The sequence below is a fragment of the Vigna angularis genome, chromosome 1 (genome assembly GCF_016808095.1).
Source record: "Vigna angularis cultivar LongXiaoDou No.4 chromosome 1, ASM1680809v1, whole genome shotgun sequence".
NCBI lineage: Eukaryota > Viridiplantae > Streptophyta > Magnoliopsida > Fabales > Fabaceae > Vigna > Vigna angularis.
The window spans coordinates 8762799-8779459 of record NC_068970.1 but is presented as its reverse complement, the minus strand read 5'-3'; the positions used below and the strand labels follow the sequence as shown (position 1 = coordinate 8779459).

At 35.6% G+C, this 16661-nt stretch overlaps 2 protein-coding genes and 1 pseudogene across 20 annotated transcripts; all 3 read left to right on the top strand.

Moving 5' to 3' along the window:
• Positions 1–313: 313 nt before the first annotated feature.
• LOC108329727 (uncharacterized) lies at positions 314–871 on the top strand (annotated as a pseudogene).
• Positions 872–1219: 348 nt separating this feature from the next.
• LOC108335382 (translation initiation factor IF-1, chloroplastic) lies at positions 1220–2294 on the top strand. Its single transcript, XM_052871570.1, has 2 exons — positions 1220–1836; positions 1974–2294. The coding sequence occupies exon 1, from the start codon at positions 1377–1379 to the stop codon at positions 1794–1796; it is 420 nt and encodes a 139-aa protein (XP_052727530.1). The 5' UTR covers positions 1220–1376; the 3' UTR covers positions 1797–1836; positions 1974–2294.
• Positions 2295–6680: 4386 nt separating this feature from the next.
• Positions 6681–13808, top strand: LOC108322669 (tip elongation aberrant protein 1). Of its 19 annotated transcripts, none has more exons than XM_052867221.1 (13): positions 6684–7143; positions 7427–7576; positions 7819–7986; positions 8384–8536; positions 8680–8832; positions 9352–9516; positions 9625–9795; positions 10748–10931; positions 11043–11256; positions 11712–11982; positions 12233–12246; positions 12390–12444; positions 13062–13808. In XM_052867221.1, exons 1-12 carry the CDS (start codon positions 6954–6956, stop codon positions 12390–12392), a joined length of 1836 nt encoding a protein of 611 aa, XP_052723181.1. In that variant the 5' UTR covers positions 6684–6953; the 3' UTR covers positions 12393–12444; positions 13062–13808. The 19 variants fall into 19 exon arrangements, with proteins under 19 accessions (XP_052723198.1, XP_052723181.1, XP_052723183.1 ...); XM_052867223.1 differs by having other exon boundaries at positions 12390–12459; positions 13068–13808; XM_052867218.1 differs by having other exon boundaries at positions 12143–12246; positions 13068–13808.
• The last annotated feature ends 2853 nt before the right edge of the window (positions 13809–16661 follow it).

The window sequence follows — 16661 nt, the reverse complement described above, 5'->3', positions numbered from 1 at the left end:
ATCTTGCAATTTGGGATTAGGGTTTTCGAATTTGGGTTTTTGTTTGATTTGAGTTTGGGTTCCTTTGAGAGCTAGAATCCCGGCTGTAGAGCTACGATCATTGGGGCAGGTGGCTACGGTGTCGTAGGCCCTGACGGCTTCCTCTACGATGAAGCAACCCCAAAGACGCTAGCGGACGCCTCTGAAATGGGCCTCTTTGGGTGGCGGCGGAGCATGGGTGAGCAATCTATCCCATTCTGAAGAAACACGATTAGAAGCACATGTCCAAACTCAACACTTTTGCATCCAATTGTTTGTTGTTGCTAGTGTTGCCATGAAGGAGTTTCCTTCTTGTTTTGGAGAAAATGGGGTTCAGGTTGCTGACTCATCCTCATCAAGCACCACAAGAGCGGCTCAAAATGTTGTCATGTGTGTGTACCAGTGCAAATTAAGACGCCGTTCATGTCTGATCATGGTCTCCTGGACCAAAACTCTGATGGGTCAAGGCTTGACCGTGGGAATTGATGATTTGGGAAATCATTGTCTCTCCAAGGTTGAGATAAAGCCATCGTTATTCTCAAAGAGAAAAGGGTCCAAGAATTTGGAAGTCCAATCTGGTAAAATTGATATCTTTTAAGATTTGAGTTGTGCCGAGTTTGGTTTTGGGCCTGAGCCGTTGGAAGGGTTCTACTTAGCGGTGGTGTTCAACAAGGAGCTGGTGTTGCTGCTTGGGGATCTGAAAAAGGAGGCATGCAAGAAGATGGATAGTGATTGTGCTTTTTCCCACAATGGTACCGTTTTCATTGCAGCGGAAAGCCGCATGGCCACCGACAGGCTTGATTCGAAGGCCGCTATGGAGAGCGAGAGATTTTCCATGGCGGAGTTACCATAAAGCTTTGATCCATGGCAAAGTTATCATAAAGCTGATGTGTGACAAGTAAATTGTTCTTTTAAAATTCAAAATTAACATATTATATTCCACGTATGAGAAAAATAGGACAGCTTATTAAGTGTTGGCCAACTAGGCAGCTCTACGGTTAAAATTTTGACGCCGTAACCAAAAAAGATTAATTTAATCTGATTTTTCACAAGTTGGGATCACATTGAACTTTTTAAAAAATGTACGGACGGACTTGAACGTTACCCCTGGAGGATAAAAAAAGTATTAAGTCAAAAGAAAATTAAGAAATCAACCAAATAAAAAAAAATAACAACAATGTTTTCCTATATTCCTTCGTGTTTGTTCCTGGCAAAGCCTAAACCTTATCCCTCCAAAACCCCAATTTTCCTCTGCACCAAGCAATTATCTTTCATCTTCCAGCTTCAAATTCACTCTCACCTCCTTCTTCCTCTTCTCCTTCTTCTCTTCACTCTGCACCCTCTCTCAGAGCAGCGACATGTTCACTTCTTCAACCCCCACTTCCCTCCGCACCCCAATCCTTCATCACCCACTTCCCTCCTCACCCTTCCGTACCAACTTCTCCCCTCTCACCCTCCCACCTTTCCACCGCACCCTCTCCTTCCTTCCCCCTCCGCCGCTCCTCCCGGAGGTTCCCGCCATCTCGACCGCCGCGAAGGCGGACAAGTCCGGCGAGCAGAAGTGGGTCCACGAGGGCCTTATCATGGAGTCCCTCCCCAACGGCATGTTCCGTGTTCGCCTCGACAACGAGGACCTCATCCTTGGCTACATCTCCGGCAAAATCCGAAAAAATTACGTTCGAATCCTCCCCGGTGACAGGGTTAAGGTGGAGGTCAGCCGCTACGACTCCTCCAAAGGACGCATCGTTTATAGGCTTCGCTCCAGCACCCCCTCCTAATACACCCACAACCTGTTTCAAAAATTCACCAACACAACGAGTACGCATAGTCATTGCTGTATAAAAAAGTTGCAAAAAAGAAAATAATGATAATGCTTCGTTCTGTGATTTGCTGCTATTAATTTCGTTTTAGTTTCTTCTTTTGAGTCACTCTTGTCTTGTTGGTTGTCATTATAGTGGGCAGTATTTTCGATTCCCAATCCTTGACGCTGCGGGAAATTACAGAAAATTACAGACCAATGTGATAACATTGTGGAGGCCCCGAAAACACTGTCAGTGCCATAAGATATTGCGGTTCCAGACCGTTTTTTTTAACCTCCAGTGATGTGTTTGTGGTGAAATTGGGTTTCTTTGCATTAATTGAAGCTTCTGTTTTAGTGTTTAAAACCGTAAAGGTTAATCATTTTAGTCTATATCATCGTTTTAGCTTCTGACTTGGAAAAGGTTCATTCATTGTTACAAGATTTTCTGATAGGAGGCAATATGTAAAACTTTAAGTTAGTTTGTTAGCTACCCTTAGCTTCGTTTTCTGATTATGCTGCACTTCAATTTAAATCTTTATTAGGTGAATTAGTGAGAGGAGATTTCAGTAGTGTGCCTTGATAGAATGAAAAAGAAAAGGAAAAGGGATCTTTTGATGCAGAATTGCCTTGCTGAATGTGTAGCAGTAGGGTGTACCTTTATGATAAACTTGAAAGGGTCAGTTTTTCTTCTACTGCTACCTTCGGTTTTTAATAAGTAGTACGATGTAAAAGAGGTTTTGCGAATTTATATTGACATAAAGAGGAAGAGTAGCTATGTGTGGTTTTCTTGAGAACTGAATATGTAAGTACCCTTATCCAATGATCTATATAAATCAGGAAGCATACAATTTATTATTGCTACATGCATCAACTCTTTACCTTTTCCAATTTTGGCTCAGAAACATAAAAAACATGTGAATCACTCAGTGTATGCATTAAATTTCAACCTTTGAAGAAAACCAGCATGAAAAATATGTAACAGTTAATAAATTCAGAGCTTGCCAAGACAACCGATATTACCCAAACTGCACTTAGATACAGGCTAAATGAGCATAAGAGAATCTTCATCGAGTTCATAGTTCAGAGCTCAGAGCTCTGACTTTTGACCCAAACTGCACTTAGATACAGACTAAATGAGCATAAGAGAATCTTCATCGAGTGCATAGCTCATAGTTCAGAGCTCTGACTTTTGAAACACGAGAATAAGAGAAACAGTGAGTTTGATAAGAATATATTTTCAGAGAAATGTTCATCATAAAAGTTGCTAAAATTACTGGTACATGAGAGTGTGGTTCGGCAGGTTTATATTCAGTAGAGTTGAAGTGAAGCTCAAGTCAAAATTAGTAAGCACCTATACAAAACAGAGTTGACTTCTGTAGCACAAATTGTTATGTGGAAAACTCTGGTTTTAAAAGTGCAAGTCTGGTCTTTTTGAACTCATAGAAAAAGATTTTTGTTGGTATTTTATAAGAAAGCATAATTCTTTTAACAGGGAAGGGAACAATAATGAACAGAAACTAATAGGAAAAAATATTGAAGAAGAATGAAAACTTGTTTTATTAAATTAGAAAATATTACAATTTATAAAACTTTAAAAAAATGCATTCCTTCAAACTAGGAAAATAATTACAATTAAAAAAATAAAATAAAATAAAAACAGAATTAAAAAGTGGAAGAACATGTTTCCTTGAAGTATTTTGGTTTAATACGTATTTTGGTCCCTCTTTTTGTAGGGTCTGTTCAAAGTGGTCCTCCTTTTTTTCAAAAGTTCACTAACATCCTACTTTTCGCAAAAACGATGCACGTTAGTCCTTTTTGGTTACGGCGTTAAAAAGACTAACGGCACAGCTGCCCAGCTGGCACAAAACTGATGAGCTGTACATTTTTCGTTGAGGTGGCACTGTGAATTGGTGATTCATCCTGAAAGCAAAGGATTCATGGTTGTTTTTCCCAAATTAAAAATCAAAGTTAGGGTTGTTGGTGATAAACTCCACCTAAAATCAGTCGTCACTCTCCATCGAGCTCTCTCCACCGCCATCGCGCCACCATCACTGTCTTCATCTCTACTAGAGCGTGTGGGGATTTCTCTTTCCCCAGTTTCTTTGGCGCCTTCCACCATTTTTATGTGCCAATATCACCAATTCAGCACTGTTCAAGCACCGTCAACGCCGCCGCCAGAGGTCTGTGAACACTTCTGTCGTCGTTCCTCTCGTCTCTACTCGAGTCTAATCATTTTCTACGAATGCGACACCAAACCTTTGCTTGGGTTTTTCTTTTTGCAGCGTCGCTGCCATTGGCGCACCTGGTCAGCACCGGGATTGCAACTGGAAACATCACTAGGAACCACCATTGACAAAGCCGCTGAGTCTATTGCTTCATTTGCCCTTTCAATCTTATTGACCGTACTTCACTAGTTTGAATTTGGTTTTGTATGGTATTGGTTGACGGATCGGTGCGAGGGAGAAAAGTGGTGATGATGGAGGCAGATGTGTTCTCCACTAGAAGAAGATGGGAGATGGAAGATGCAAATTATATGTTCTGGATCCAATGATTTGTGTAGGCCAAGAATTGGTGAAAAAATGAGAATAGAAGAAAAAGAAGAAGGAGTTTTCTTAAGGTGCTGGAGATGATTTCCAGTGTAGGACGAATGAGGTTGGTGAGGGTGAATACGAGTTGTGTGTGATGGAGGAAAAATAGGTTATTGGTGTTGATAGAGAATGGAGAGGGATTGGGCGGAGAAGGTTATCCAGTAAGTGAGTGGGTTCCCCCTGTGAGAGTTTGGCTTGGCGATTGGAAAATGGTAAGAATGAGCGATGAAGGTTGGGGTTCGAAGATGGATTTTTGTGTGTTGATCTGTTATAGCGTGTACGAGAGGGAGGCCGAGGATTCTTGAAGGTGAAGGTCTGATGTTGAGGAGTGGAGAGAGAGAGAGTGATGGGAGCTGTTACAGGGATGGGTGATGAAGGTGTCCCCTTAGGTGGCCGTAGCGGTGGTCGTAGCAGTGGCCGTAGCGGTGACAGTGGCGGTGGTGGCCGTAGTGATGACAGTGGCGGTGGCCCTGCTGCAACTTCAAGTGCCTACCTATTACGTCATTTTTAATTTTTTAAAATATTTAACAGTGCAACGTGCTACGTATTCATCAAACATAACAGCTCACTCAGATTTGGCCACAGTGGCATCAGCACCGTTAAGTTTTTAACGGCGTCCACGAAAAGGACCGAATTGAACATTTTTAAACAAAATATGGGACCTTACTGAACTTTTTCAAAAAGTGAGATCATTTTGAACAAAAACCCCAAAAGTAGGGACTAAAATACGTATTAAACCAAGTATTTTTCTAACAATTTTATAACTAATGCTGTTCATTATTTTATATTATTGTCCGCAGTGTATGTGCCAGACGTCACTTCCTTGACTGCAATTTCTAATATTGGATCGTTGAAAACTTAGCAGAAGGAAAAATCTTCAATCTTCAATTGGATAATAGGTAGACCTAACATATTGATCATGGATAAAAAACAGAAAGAAAAATAACAGAAAAGTTCAAAGATTTTTTTTCTTTCTAAATAATAATAATACACTCCCACAGCAAGAATAAGAATCATTAGTCATCCTTGTTGTAATTTCAAAATAATTATTACAAAAAATTAAACATTTTCATATATAATTTTTTGTAGTTAAATGATAATTAATGTATCCAGCTTTATTCTTTATAGTTAGCCAAATAAAAAAGGGTGTTGCTTCCTCCACCTTCTCTTTATTATTTTGCTCCTCAATAAAATTTTATTTTTAGGGTTATTATTTTTTAATTAATAACCTATTATATTTCGGTATATGAGTAAAATATTTTTCTTTCATTTTAACATTATATTTCTTCCTTTCTTTCTTTCGTCGTTGTGAGATACTACAAGTTGCAAAGGTTAGTGGTGGTGGAAAGAATTATCAAGCAGTCTCCCTCTCGTGGTGTAGTGTCTCTCTCGTGGTGCAGTGCGTGGAGTGGTGCAATGTGGTGCAGTGCGTGTCGTGCTTCCTGCAGGTGCGTAATGGAAGCTTTCACACCACGGCGACGACGCTCCTTCACACCACGGCGGTAATGGAAGCTTTCAAACTAAAAAAAAAACTGGGAAGAAAAAAGAATGGAAGTGCGGGAGATGGGGAGGTGAACGGAAATGGGGAAAAAGGAAGAGAGTTTCGTGGGTGGATACTGGGAAAATAAAATTAAGAATTCAAATTATTTAAAATAGGATAAAAGTAAAAATCTTTTTAACTTAAAGATATAATTGTATTTAAAATAGTGTGGGGAAATGGAGGAAGTATAGGGTGGTGGTGGAGGGAGCAACACCCAATAAAAAAATAGTATGAATTAACTGAAATGTATATAAGTTTTGAAAGAAAAACTATAAAAATTAACAAATTTATATTAAGAAAACACACACATATTGTATTAATATAATTTCTTTTAAGTAGAAGTATAAAAACAATTTCAAAATCTAAATTAATAATAATAATTATTACTATTACTATTAAACGTATCAAAACATATATCGTTAAATTATTATCAAATCAAATATAATAATAAGTTCTTAATATCTTATCCATGATTCTCACGCAATTTAACCCTTTGGATTTTCTTAAATAAAACCTTTTCTTTATAAACTTATACCGAAACCTATATTTTAGAACTCTTTAACTGCATTTTCTATTTACTCATTATCATATATTAAAGAAAATTAAGGAAGAAAAAGGACGGCTACTTTTCGTGCCACGTTTCACAATGGAGATCCATCAGACGATAAAAAATTGTCCAAGTCTTACCCAAATACCCATCCTTCTTCAGATTCACCCCATCTCTCTAGTTATTTTTTTTACTGGCCTCGTACTTATCGGTCAAAACCACACTTTCTCTCTGATTTCTTTGATTTGACATTCTTTTTTCAAATTTTCCCCATTCGCAAGTATGTCATCTTCCTCTGTTTTGATTTTACCCTCGCCCTCACCCTCACCCTCACCCTCACCCCGTTTCTTCTTCCTCATATTTTCCAATTAAAAAAATCCGAAAAATCTCTCTTTTTTTTTTTAAAATTATATTTTATCGGGCTGGGGAGAAAAAATTGATTTCTCTGTTTTGTCGAAAATGAGGTGGGAAAAGGTTGAGGGGAAGGCGATGGGCACAGAGGGTGGTGGAGGTGGAATTGAGGTGTATGGGCCAGGGAAAAGGTGGGGTCACACCTGCAACGCCGTCAAAGGTGGGAGACTTGTCTATGTCTTCGGTGGATACGGCAAAGATAACTGTCAGACCAACCAAGTTCATGTCTTTGACACTGGTAACTGCCCCCACTCTTTTATTTAATTCTTCTTCTTCATGTCCCGATGCCATGATGTTTTTCTTGTTGGAATATGTTTTTTGTTTTCATTTGATAGGTTGTGTGCAACTGAAAAATGGATACTTGTTTTGTATTCGATGTTGATATAGAGTGTATTATTTTATGTTATACTTTTCAGTTTTTTTATGCGTTTGTTGTTGTTCTAGGGCTCTCTCTGGCCGGCAAGATAATGTGAAAATAGTTTGTATTGTTTATTTTCTGATTCCTCATTTGTGATTTGCAGTGAAGCAGACTTGGAGCCAACCCATTGTGAAAGGCTCCCCACCTACTCCTAGAGACAGCCACACTTGCACAGCCATTGGTGATAATCTGTTTGTGTTTGGGGGTACGGATGGGATGAACCCTCTCAAGGATTTGCACATATTGGACACTTGTGAGTCTTCTTTCTCATATCTAAATCATCCACCCATCTTTGTCTTCAAAAGCCATAATGTATGTTCTTTAGCTCAAGTTGAAACAATGGTCTATGTGTAATTAAGCCTGGAAAGACGTGGTCCCGGACCTTTGATGGATAATGACATTGAAATCTACTGTTTAAGTTAAAATCTGAGAATGTCATGCAGTTATGTATTTATCTATTTACTATTTCACTCACTGAGGTTAAATCATGGTTAGCATTGCATACATGGGTTTCTCCCACCATAAGAGGAGAAGGGCCACCGGCACGTGAGGGTCATAGTGCAGCAGTTGTTGGAAAACGCCTATTCATCTTTGGTGGTTGTGGAAAATCTGCAGATAGTAATAATGAGGTCTACTACAATGATCTTTACATACTAAATACAGGTGACTTTCTCATATCATAATGCCGGTTATGGGACAAGTTAGTTCTACATGATTTATTCCTCTTGATATTTAAATGAGACCTCGGTGAAAGTGTTAAAATTGCCTAGTGTTTCCAAGTTTGTTGATATTTTTTTTTGAAAAAACATGTCTGAACTTGGCACAATTGTATATTTCCTGCCTTGCTTTTAGAGGCTTGTCTTGATATCAGTTGAGAATGAAATGAGACAGCTCTTGTTTGACACCTCAGAGAGAAGTAGGGGTTCCGACTGTGGAGCTTTTGAGCATTTTAGTTGGTTTTCCATATATTTTTCTTCCCCGTTTACATTTGTATTGAAAATTCGTCTGTTACTTTTTGATTAATGACTACATATTAGTTATGCTGATAATTCCTTTGTAGAGACGTTTGTCTGGAAGTGTGCTACTACATCAGGCACTCCACCTTCTCCTCGTGATAGCCACTCTTGTTCATCTTGGAAAAATAAAATTATTGTAATAGGAGGTGAAGATGGACATGATTATTACTTGTCCGATGTCCATATCCTTGATACTGGTATCGATCTGTTCCATCTTTTTCTTTCGATTTTACTGAATTGCAGTATCTGTATTACAAATATAAATGTACAATTAAGCGTTCAAATAAAGGATTTTTATTCAGAATATAATGATTTTCTTTGAAATGCCTGTAATTGTTAGATACTTTAATCTGGAGAGAGCTGAGTACATCAGGCCAATTGTTGCCTCCTCGAGCTGGTCATTCAACTGTTTCTTTTGGCAAGAACTTGTTCATTTTTGGGGGATTTACAGATGCACAAAATCTCTATAATGACCTTTATATGCTTGATATTGGTATGTTCTTTATAGCCTATACAATTTTTTTTTTTTCAATTTTAAGATTTTGTATGTGTTGTACTGTGGTTTAACTGTTTAATTAAATAGAACCTTACTGTGAAGGCCATTGCTGTGACTTTTATAATTCTTACCTATTAAGTTGAGAATTTAGTCGTGATGGAGCAGCACTTCAAGTGACAGGTTGTTAACAAACTTATTTCTGCACATTTCGTAGGTGCAAAAAGCTTTCCACATTTCTTCAGAAAATATTCAATCATTTAGATGATGAGTGGTTGCGTTTGTCATTTTAGCTTATAAATTAATGTTGGGTCTTGCTCCAACTTTTCCCAAATTACTGTTTCAGTGACAATTATGTTATATATATATGGTAATTTCTCAATTTTTAGAAAGACTTGTACTTAATTAATTAAGCAATTCCTATTTTCTGTTCTGAAATTACATGATTGTTTGTCTTTTTGATCAATGTTGATTAAGTTGGGATTCCTCATATAAACTTTCATTTCTTATTAACCATAGACACCGGCGCTTGGACAAATGTTACATCTTCAACAAATGGTCCGTCTGCTAGATTTTCAGTGGCTGGTGACTGTTTAGACCCTTTTAAGGGGGGAGTTCTTGTGTTCATAGGTGGTTGTAATAAAAGTCTTGAGGCCCTGGATGATATGTATTACCTATATACAGGTTCAACAAAGTGTCATTTTTTGCCAGTATTAAATTTTATGACATAACCTTTGGTTCTGGTATTTCTATAGTATCTCTAACTAATTGTGATATATATCTTATTTTTAGGGATTGCTCGGGAAAGTGAACAGAGACCAGAGAAGTTATCTTTAAGGAAGCAATTGAAATTGAAGTGCCAAGAACAAAATCCCAATCCTAGCCAAAATCAAGTTCTAGCAAGATATGGTGTTGGTTCTGATATGGGCCAGATCATGTCAGTGTTGAACTATAGCCAGCAAAGTAAGAATTTTTGTTGTCTTTATACAAATTTCTGATTCATGGATAGTAAATTCTCATTTTTCTCTTAGAGTCCATTTGGTTGAGAGAAAAGAAAAACAGTGGATGGAAATGAAATAAAGTGAGTGCAAACATGTTAGAATTAAAGTGAAAATTAAAGGTGTTTGGTTAAAAGTAGTGAACAATAAGGAAAAAGATAGAAAGATAAAGGAAAATTGGTGAGAAATAAATGTGAAATCAGTGCGTTCCACTATATTTCCGTTCAACCAAACAACCAATATTATTTTCACTCTTTCCATCTATTTCCATGCTATCTAACCGGGCAATAAAACCCTGTGGCTTTAAACTAAGATATATGGATAGATATAACCATGCCATACTGTACGTTTATAAGATGTTGATATGCATATTATATGGCTGGTTTCCTTTGCCTGAGTAGGATATACGATATATGGATAAATGGATTTGTTTTATTTTGTGCATATTATCACACCCATTTTCTACATTTTTTAAAAAATATATCATATGTACCCCTATCTGTATCTACCCACACAACTTTTAAACTTTTATCCTATCAATCTTAGTATGTGAGAGTGGGATTCAAAAAGTTCTTCAACGTTCTATTGGGGCTCACAGTTAAATATTAGTGTAGTTTGGCTAATTAAATTTAAGGCAGCAGGAATTGGTATTCCTCGTTGGACTCTCCGTGACATTCAATTAGTTAAGTTTCTGTTTGTGAAGATCTAGTTCTTGCATCTACTATGTATCAATCTCAGATATGGATTGTAGTTATGGCAATTAATAAGTCAGTGATGAATAAAAGAATGATTCCTTGAATAGTTTTTTATTTCCGATATTTATGAGCGAGGAGCACAAAAAAATTAAAATGATAATGACTATTTATATTTTATAGTACCACTCAGGGACAATTAAATATCCACTATCATAAATGCAGGTAGGCTAAATATCCCAGTAAACCAATCCCTACCTCCTGGAAAGAAAATGTTTGAAGCCAAGGTCACTGAAAACATCTCAGAAGGATATACTATTGAAACTGTTATTGATGGAAAGCCTCTTCGTGGAATACTGTTTTTAAACAAGCCAAATTCTCTGTACTCTTCTGCCCATACTCCCAGTAGGTATGTTTTCTAGAGTTCTTCCCCTCCCCAGTCTCTTTCACTTTCAATATGTTGCTAAATTAAGTTCCTTTTTTATATAAGTTTATTTAAACTTATGCTTATATCACAAAGCAGGAAAAGGACTCTTAGTGAGATTGATAGTGTTGTCTTGAATGGTATACACTCTAACCAATTAAAGACTCCTAAAGTACTCAAGCAAAATCAAATGGAAAACCAAGAAGCATTTTGTGGAGACAGTTCAGAATCTCATGAACACCGCACTGAATCCATTGCAGTGGTAATGTCAAGTAACCCAGTGACTGCCGATGCTTCTGATACCCATAAGGTGAAGTTGTTCTCTCTACTTCTGTTGTTTAGAATTATAGAGAAAGGCCCGAGTAATGATTCCTATATTTTTTCTCTAATTACACCTGTCAGAGATTGGCAATAGAATTCTCAGAAAAAACTGTTGTTGATGCAATTCATTTGATATATAAGTGGGACATCTGTACAATGATGATTTTTTCCTTGCCAATTTTCCATGGGTTAAAATATGTTCAATTTTATATATAATGTAAACTTTCCAGTGATAAACTGTTGTTAGTTTCGTAGTAATAGTTCGTTTGCTTAGATCCAATTGTGTACATGTTTGAAAGATCACCATCTTGTGTTGGGAAATGAGAAAATGAGTCTCATCAGATGATTTGATGTCAATCAAATAACTTTGTATCCTTGGAAACATTGGGGTGATATTTTTATAAAGTTTATTTTATATATAGTTATATCCATTACTATCTGCAGGTTTCTGCCAACCAAGAACCAGAAGCTGCTGCTTTGAATCAAAATGACGAAAAACATGAAACACCCATATCCTTAAGTGAAAACTTGAAAAAAGATGGTGCAAATGATGTGATATGTTCCAGAGATGAGGTGCAAACAAATGATCAAACAAATGTGCCAATTTCCAACTTTGAACTTACAAGACATGATACAAAATTTGATGCTCCAAATTACAACGCTGAATTTCAGAAACCTGCTGCATCTGAGAGTGTTTTGTGCCTGTCAAATCAAGGTATGAAGTACTTTGTCCACTTAGTCTTTTTCATTAAATCACTTTTGTTTTGGGGGGTTAAATCATTAAGCTACTATTCCAAAAATTAAACTGTTAGATCTAACATACCATCTCATGCTACATGCCTGTCTGGGCCCAATTGTATTGGACTGATGGGAAGGGTTGAACATTTGCTTACATAATCAAAGGCTTTAAAGACTAGACCAACTCATGAACCAACTATCACTGAATCATAAGTTGTTACGTGAAGGCATATTTTCAGAGGTAGGGTTTCAAACTGGCTTGGATAGGGAACAAACATTTCCAGCTTGAATCCGGAGACCCCTGAGGGTCTGTTTTTACTTTAGCAAAGAAGGAAGTGTGTGGATTTGTGCTAATCGTGAGCATTTGGAACTGGTGATTTGCAGTGATTTCGTAAGAATGTTTAGTGGGCTTCACGGTCTAAATCATCATGTTATTTTGGTGAGTTGACTTGTGGTGAGTTGTCGAAGATGCAACACAATTTTGAAGAGTTTTTGTATGTATTATTTATTGATTATGGGATTATGGGCCCACCATAATCGACTGAGTGTTTTTTTTTTCCAATAATAAAAATAATAAAGAAATCATTAGTAACAGATAAAATCATATTACTTTCAATTCATTCTACCCCCTCTTTGGCATAAGGAGATATTATTTTGATGGTGGATGCATTTCTCTTTTTTTTCACATGTGTTTTTGTATTACTTAAATCCTGGAAACTCGGATTAAATATTCCATTGCGGTATGGAACGTGCCCATTTCCCTGAAAAAAATGCTATTTTTGGTAGACTAGATGTTGATCGTGCATTTAAGTTATGTGTTGTATTGATATGCAACCACAAGTTTATCTATATTATTTTTGAGTTAAGATTTCAAAATAATTAATGTTAAAAGGGGGTATTATGTTGAGAAGGTAAGTATTATTTAAGAATACGCTAAAAAAGAATAGATTTCTGTTACCGAGGATTTTCTATTTTATTTTGATGTTATTTCTTTTTTCTTGTCAATGTTTATGCACCCTAATTCTTCAGTAAGATTAATTTTTCAATGACTGTTAGGTGCAGTGGTGGATTCCACAACTCCAACAACAGAATGCAGCGAAGCAGCAACATTAATTTGAACACATAAGATAATGGCTGGTGATAATTTTGTCTGCTAGGGATTTGTACATTCCTCTTCTCAAGGTGATCGTAGAGGTCAATATAACTGACTGGTGAAATAGGCTAACATGTTCCACTGGTGCTCATTGACATCCTTTGGTCTGAACTTTTAATTGAACAAACCTTTATTACTTTTAGGTTTAGGTAGTCATAGAAGCAGTTCTGTTTTACTGAGTTTCGTCATGCCTGCCTTCATTTATTGCATGGAAAGAAAATTTTGTTTCATTGGTGCCTGGGCATCAATATTATTTCCAAATGCAGCTTTACCTATTAAATTGCAAATCTCGAGAGTTACTCTATTGTTCTTTCTTCATCTTGTAGGACTCTTTCTTTTATCATATTTTTCTGAAGTTGAATTGAGACATTCGTGTCTCTGAGGTGTAATAAGCACCGTTATTTGTTGCTAATCTGGCGTCCTGTCCTTGTTGACCAAGTTTACTGCACTGAAGCAGCAAGTGGCATAGATGAGGATTTACTGGGTAGATTAAAAGTGGGAAAACGGAAAACAGAACTCAGTATGAAATTGGAAAGAAAAGGATGAATTATCTTGATGCTCAGTTTTAGCAAAATTCCAACCACACCATTATCCTTAAAAGAATGTTCATGAACATTTATCCTCTTCATTAATATTCCTCAATTCCTCTATTCCTATAACGTTTTATTTTATATTTTGCCTAATTTTTTATTTATTTATACTTTGAAGGTCTCAAGTATAATTGTGGTGTCCACAAGTATTTGCTTTCTTTCCTTAAAGCTTGGGCCATGAATGGAAGGATGCTTCTTAGTGTTTGAGTCAGCGTCTACCATACAAATTTCTATTTGTATATGCTTGCAACAATTGCAAAACATACCTTTCCTGTGCCCACATATTTGATATGTTTTCATTGTTCAAGCAGCAACATGATGGTAACAATCCAACAAGTAAATAAAAATCACAAGAAATGCCATATTAGAAGTGACACCGTACAGATCTCTCTGGCTTCTTCTCCCAATCCTATTTACTAACTAAAACCACACAATTAGACGGTGATTTTCTGTCTAATTTCTTGAACTTGACATGTGCTACTAATTCAGAACTAATTCATCTAAACTTTGTTGACTATTATCATTGGATATTTACTTAAATATTCTAAGGTCTGTCATTAAATAATGGCGGACTTCACCCGTGACAAGGCAAGCATGTTATAATTGTTTCCCTGGTTGAAGTGGGTGTGTAGAGTGTAGAGATGAGTATTGGTGGAGCAAGGTCTTATAAGAAAGTTAATAAATGTTTGGTGGAAGATGGGGTCGAGATGATTATGATAGGTTAGCTGGTGTTTATGGACGTGGGGTTGGATTCATCTGCTCTCTCTTCATTTTTCTGTCACCATATTTACAATCACCGTCACTTTCAATTTCTCGACCCTACTCAATCAACTAGCACCGCAGATAAATCAATGCAATCTCTGTGATCATCATATTGCCTGCGTGCACATACCATTAACTCATTCAATGTCTTTGGAAATGCGATCAACTTGTACAATCAAGTCAAATCAACAAAACTCGCTTAAATTATAGATGAACACATCTTTTCTTACTATCAAAACTATTCTTTTTTTACTACTTTTCCCAATTATCCCTCATTGTTCAACTTATTTGGTCACATAACACCCATTTATTGTGAGACTAAAGGACGATAATTAATGTAAAGTCAAGGCTATAATTAATACAATTGGTCAAACCAACTCTTAAACTGACACGAAACACACAAAAATGTCCAGCATTCTACTCTGGTGTTTTTTTTTTCTTACTTTCTACCATAAAAGCTTCCTAACCACTGCATAAGTCATCACACCTATTTCATTGCAACTACAATATCAACCTGCATAAGTAAACCTTGTGACTTTCTACCATATTGTTACTTCTAAGCAATGGTGACCTCCACCATGTTCTACACTGGAGAAAGTTTATAAAGGTAAAAAATATTATAGAGAGGAAAAGGAGAGTGAAAATTAATGAATTAGTAAAAATATACAGTGAGGAAGAAACTGAAACTTACAAGGAGGATTTTGAAATAAAAGATGGAGAAAAAAGTACAGGTAAAGTTAATTTTCTCCTTTATATGAAATTAACATAGAGCAAGTTCGGTCTAAATATAAAGTATAATTCATTTTCAAAATAGTGAGAACTATTTTAATACTAAAAGATACTTAAAAGTATATATGTTCAAGATCTCATCTTAATTAATTATAATATTAATTTACAGTATATAAAAATATGTAAATTTTATTTTATAAATCAATTTTATATAAATAATTAAATTAAATTTAAAAATGATTTTAACATCAAAGTTATTTAGAATTATACTAATAAAATTTATTGTTTATTAGTCTATTATATTATTCATTATCAAATCAGGTATAAATATAAATACAGTGAGTTGTAGATTTAGAATGTAAATGGAGTGACTATTGAAATGGAAAGAAAGACAAAATAATGTCAATTTTGTGCTAATATGATATTATCTTTGACTTGACAGAACAAAAAACAAAAAAAAAAACATAATGGTTTCTCGCACTTTCATTTCTTGCTTGGTGCAACCTCGGAGCAAAAGGGGTTTAATTTTTTTTCATGATTGGAAAACTAACCTTTTGTCGTTTGAAAGATTAAGATTTGCATCAAACAACATTTGCTGACATACTTTGAAAGAAAGTCCAAGCTTTGGATCTTGGGAATAAATTACTACACCACAACTTTCAGAGTATATTTAATGAATATGATTAAAATATTATTGTGGTTATTACATATCAGTTCAGAATCCTACTAGCTCTATAATCAACCTAAAACATCACTCTCTTTTTAATTCACTCACTTAACATTATGTCATTATGCTAAAACTCTCAATATCATAACTGCTTAATTGGATACTTGTGAGTAATTTTATAAGAATTTTACACTCAGTGGAGTGATATGTTTAGTGAATCTCGCTAAAACACATGATATTCCAAAACACTGTTTGGTTGAATTAAATATCAAAGTTTTAATAGTATTGTTTATAGGAGTGACAAATACATTTTTAAGAAAATAACTTTATCAGTATCTTAATCTAACTGTAAGATATAGCATTTAACTCTTTTTTTTTCCATTGAAAGATTTTTTTTTTCATGACATCAAATGTTTCTTCGAAATAAACTTTATAGGTTTTCACTAACAAATAAGATTACCAATATTGATATATGCAGGTGGAATGGTACACATTAGATCAACAACAAACACAATATCAGAAAGTTTAGTTTTTACATAATTGAATTAGTAAAAACTCATTACAGGACAAAAGTAATCTACACAAATAGAAAGATAGATTTTTTAACATGAAAATTTTCAATTAAATTTAAATTTACTTTTTTGAGCTAGTTCGAATCAAGTAATTTAAGACGGGTTGAAACATACAATTTGCTAAAAAAAGAAAAAAAAATGTATTATGGAATTAAACTCGTTTTATATTTTTTTAAAATGTAT

Excerpts from the sequence above, each read along its gene's own strand:
- LOC108322669 (XM_017554850.1), top strand. The coding sequence starts at position 6,954 with ATGAGGTGGGAAAAGGTTGAGGGGAAGGCGATGGGCACAGAGGGTGGT. Across the intron at positions 9,517-9,624 it reads TATGTATTACCTATATACAG|GGATTGCTCGGGAAAGTGAA; the intron begins GTTCAACAAAGT and ends TCTTATTTTTAG. Across the intron at positions 10,932-11,042 it reads TCTGCCCATACTCCCAGTAG|CAGGAAAAGGACTCTTAGTG; the intron begins GTATGTTTTCTA and ends TATATCACAAAG.
- LOC108335382 (XM_052871570.1), top strand. The coding sequence starts at position 1,377 with ATGTTCACTTCTTCAACCCCCACTTCCCTCCGCACCCCAATCCTTCAT.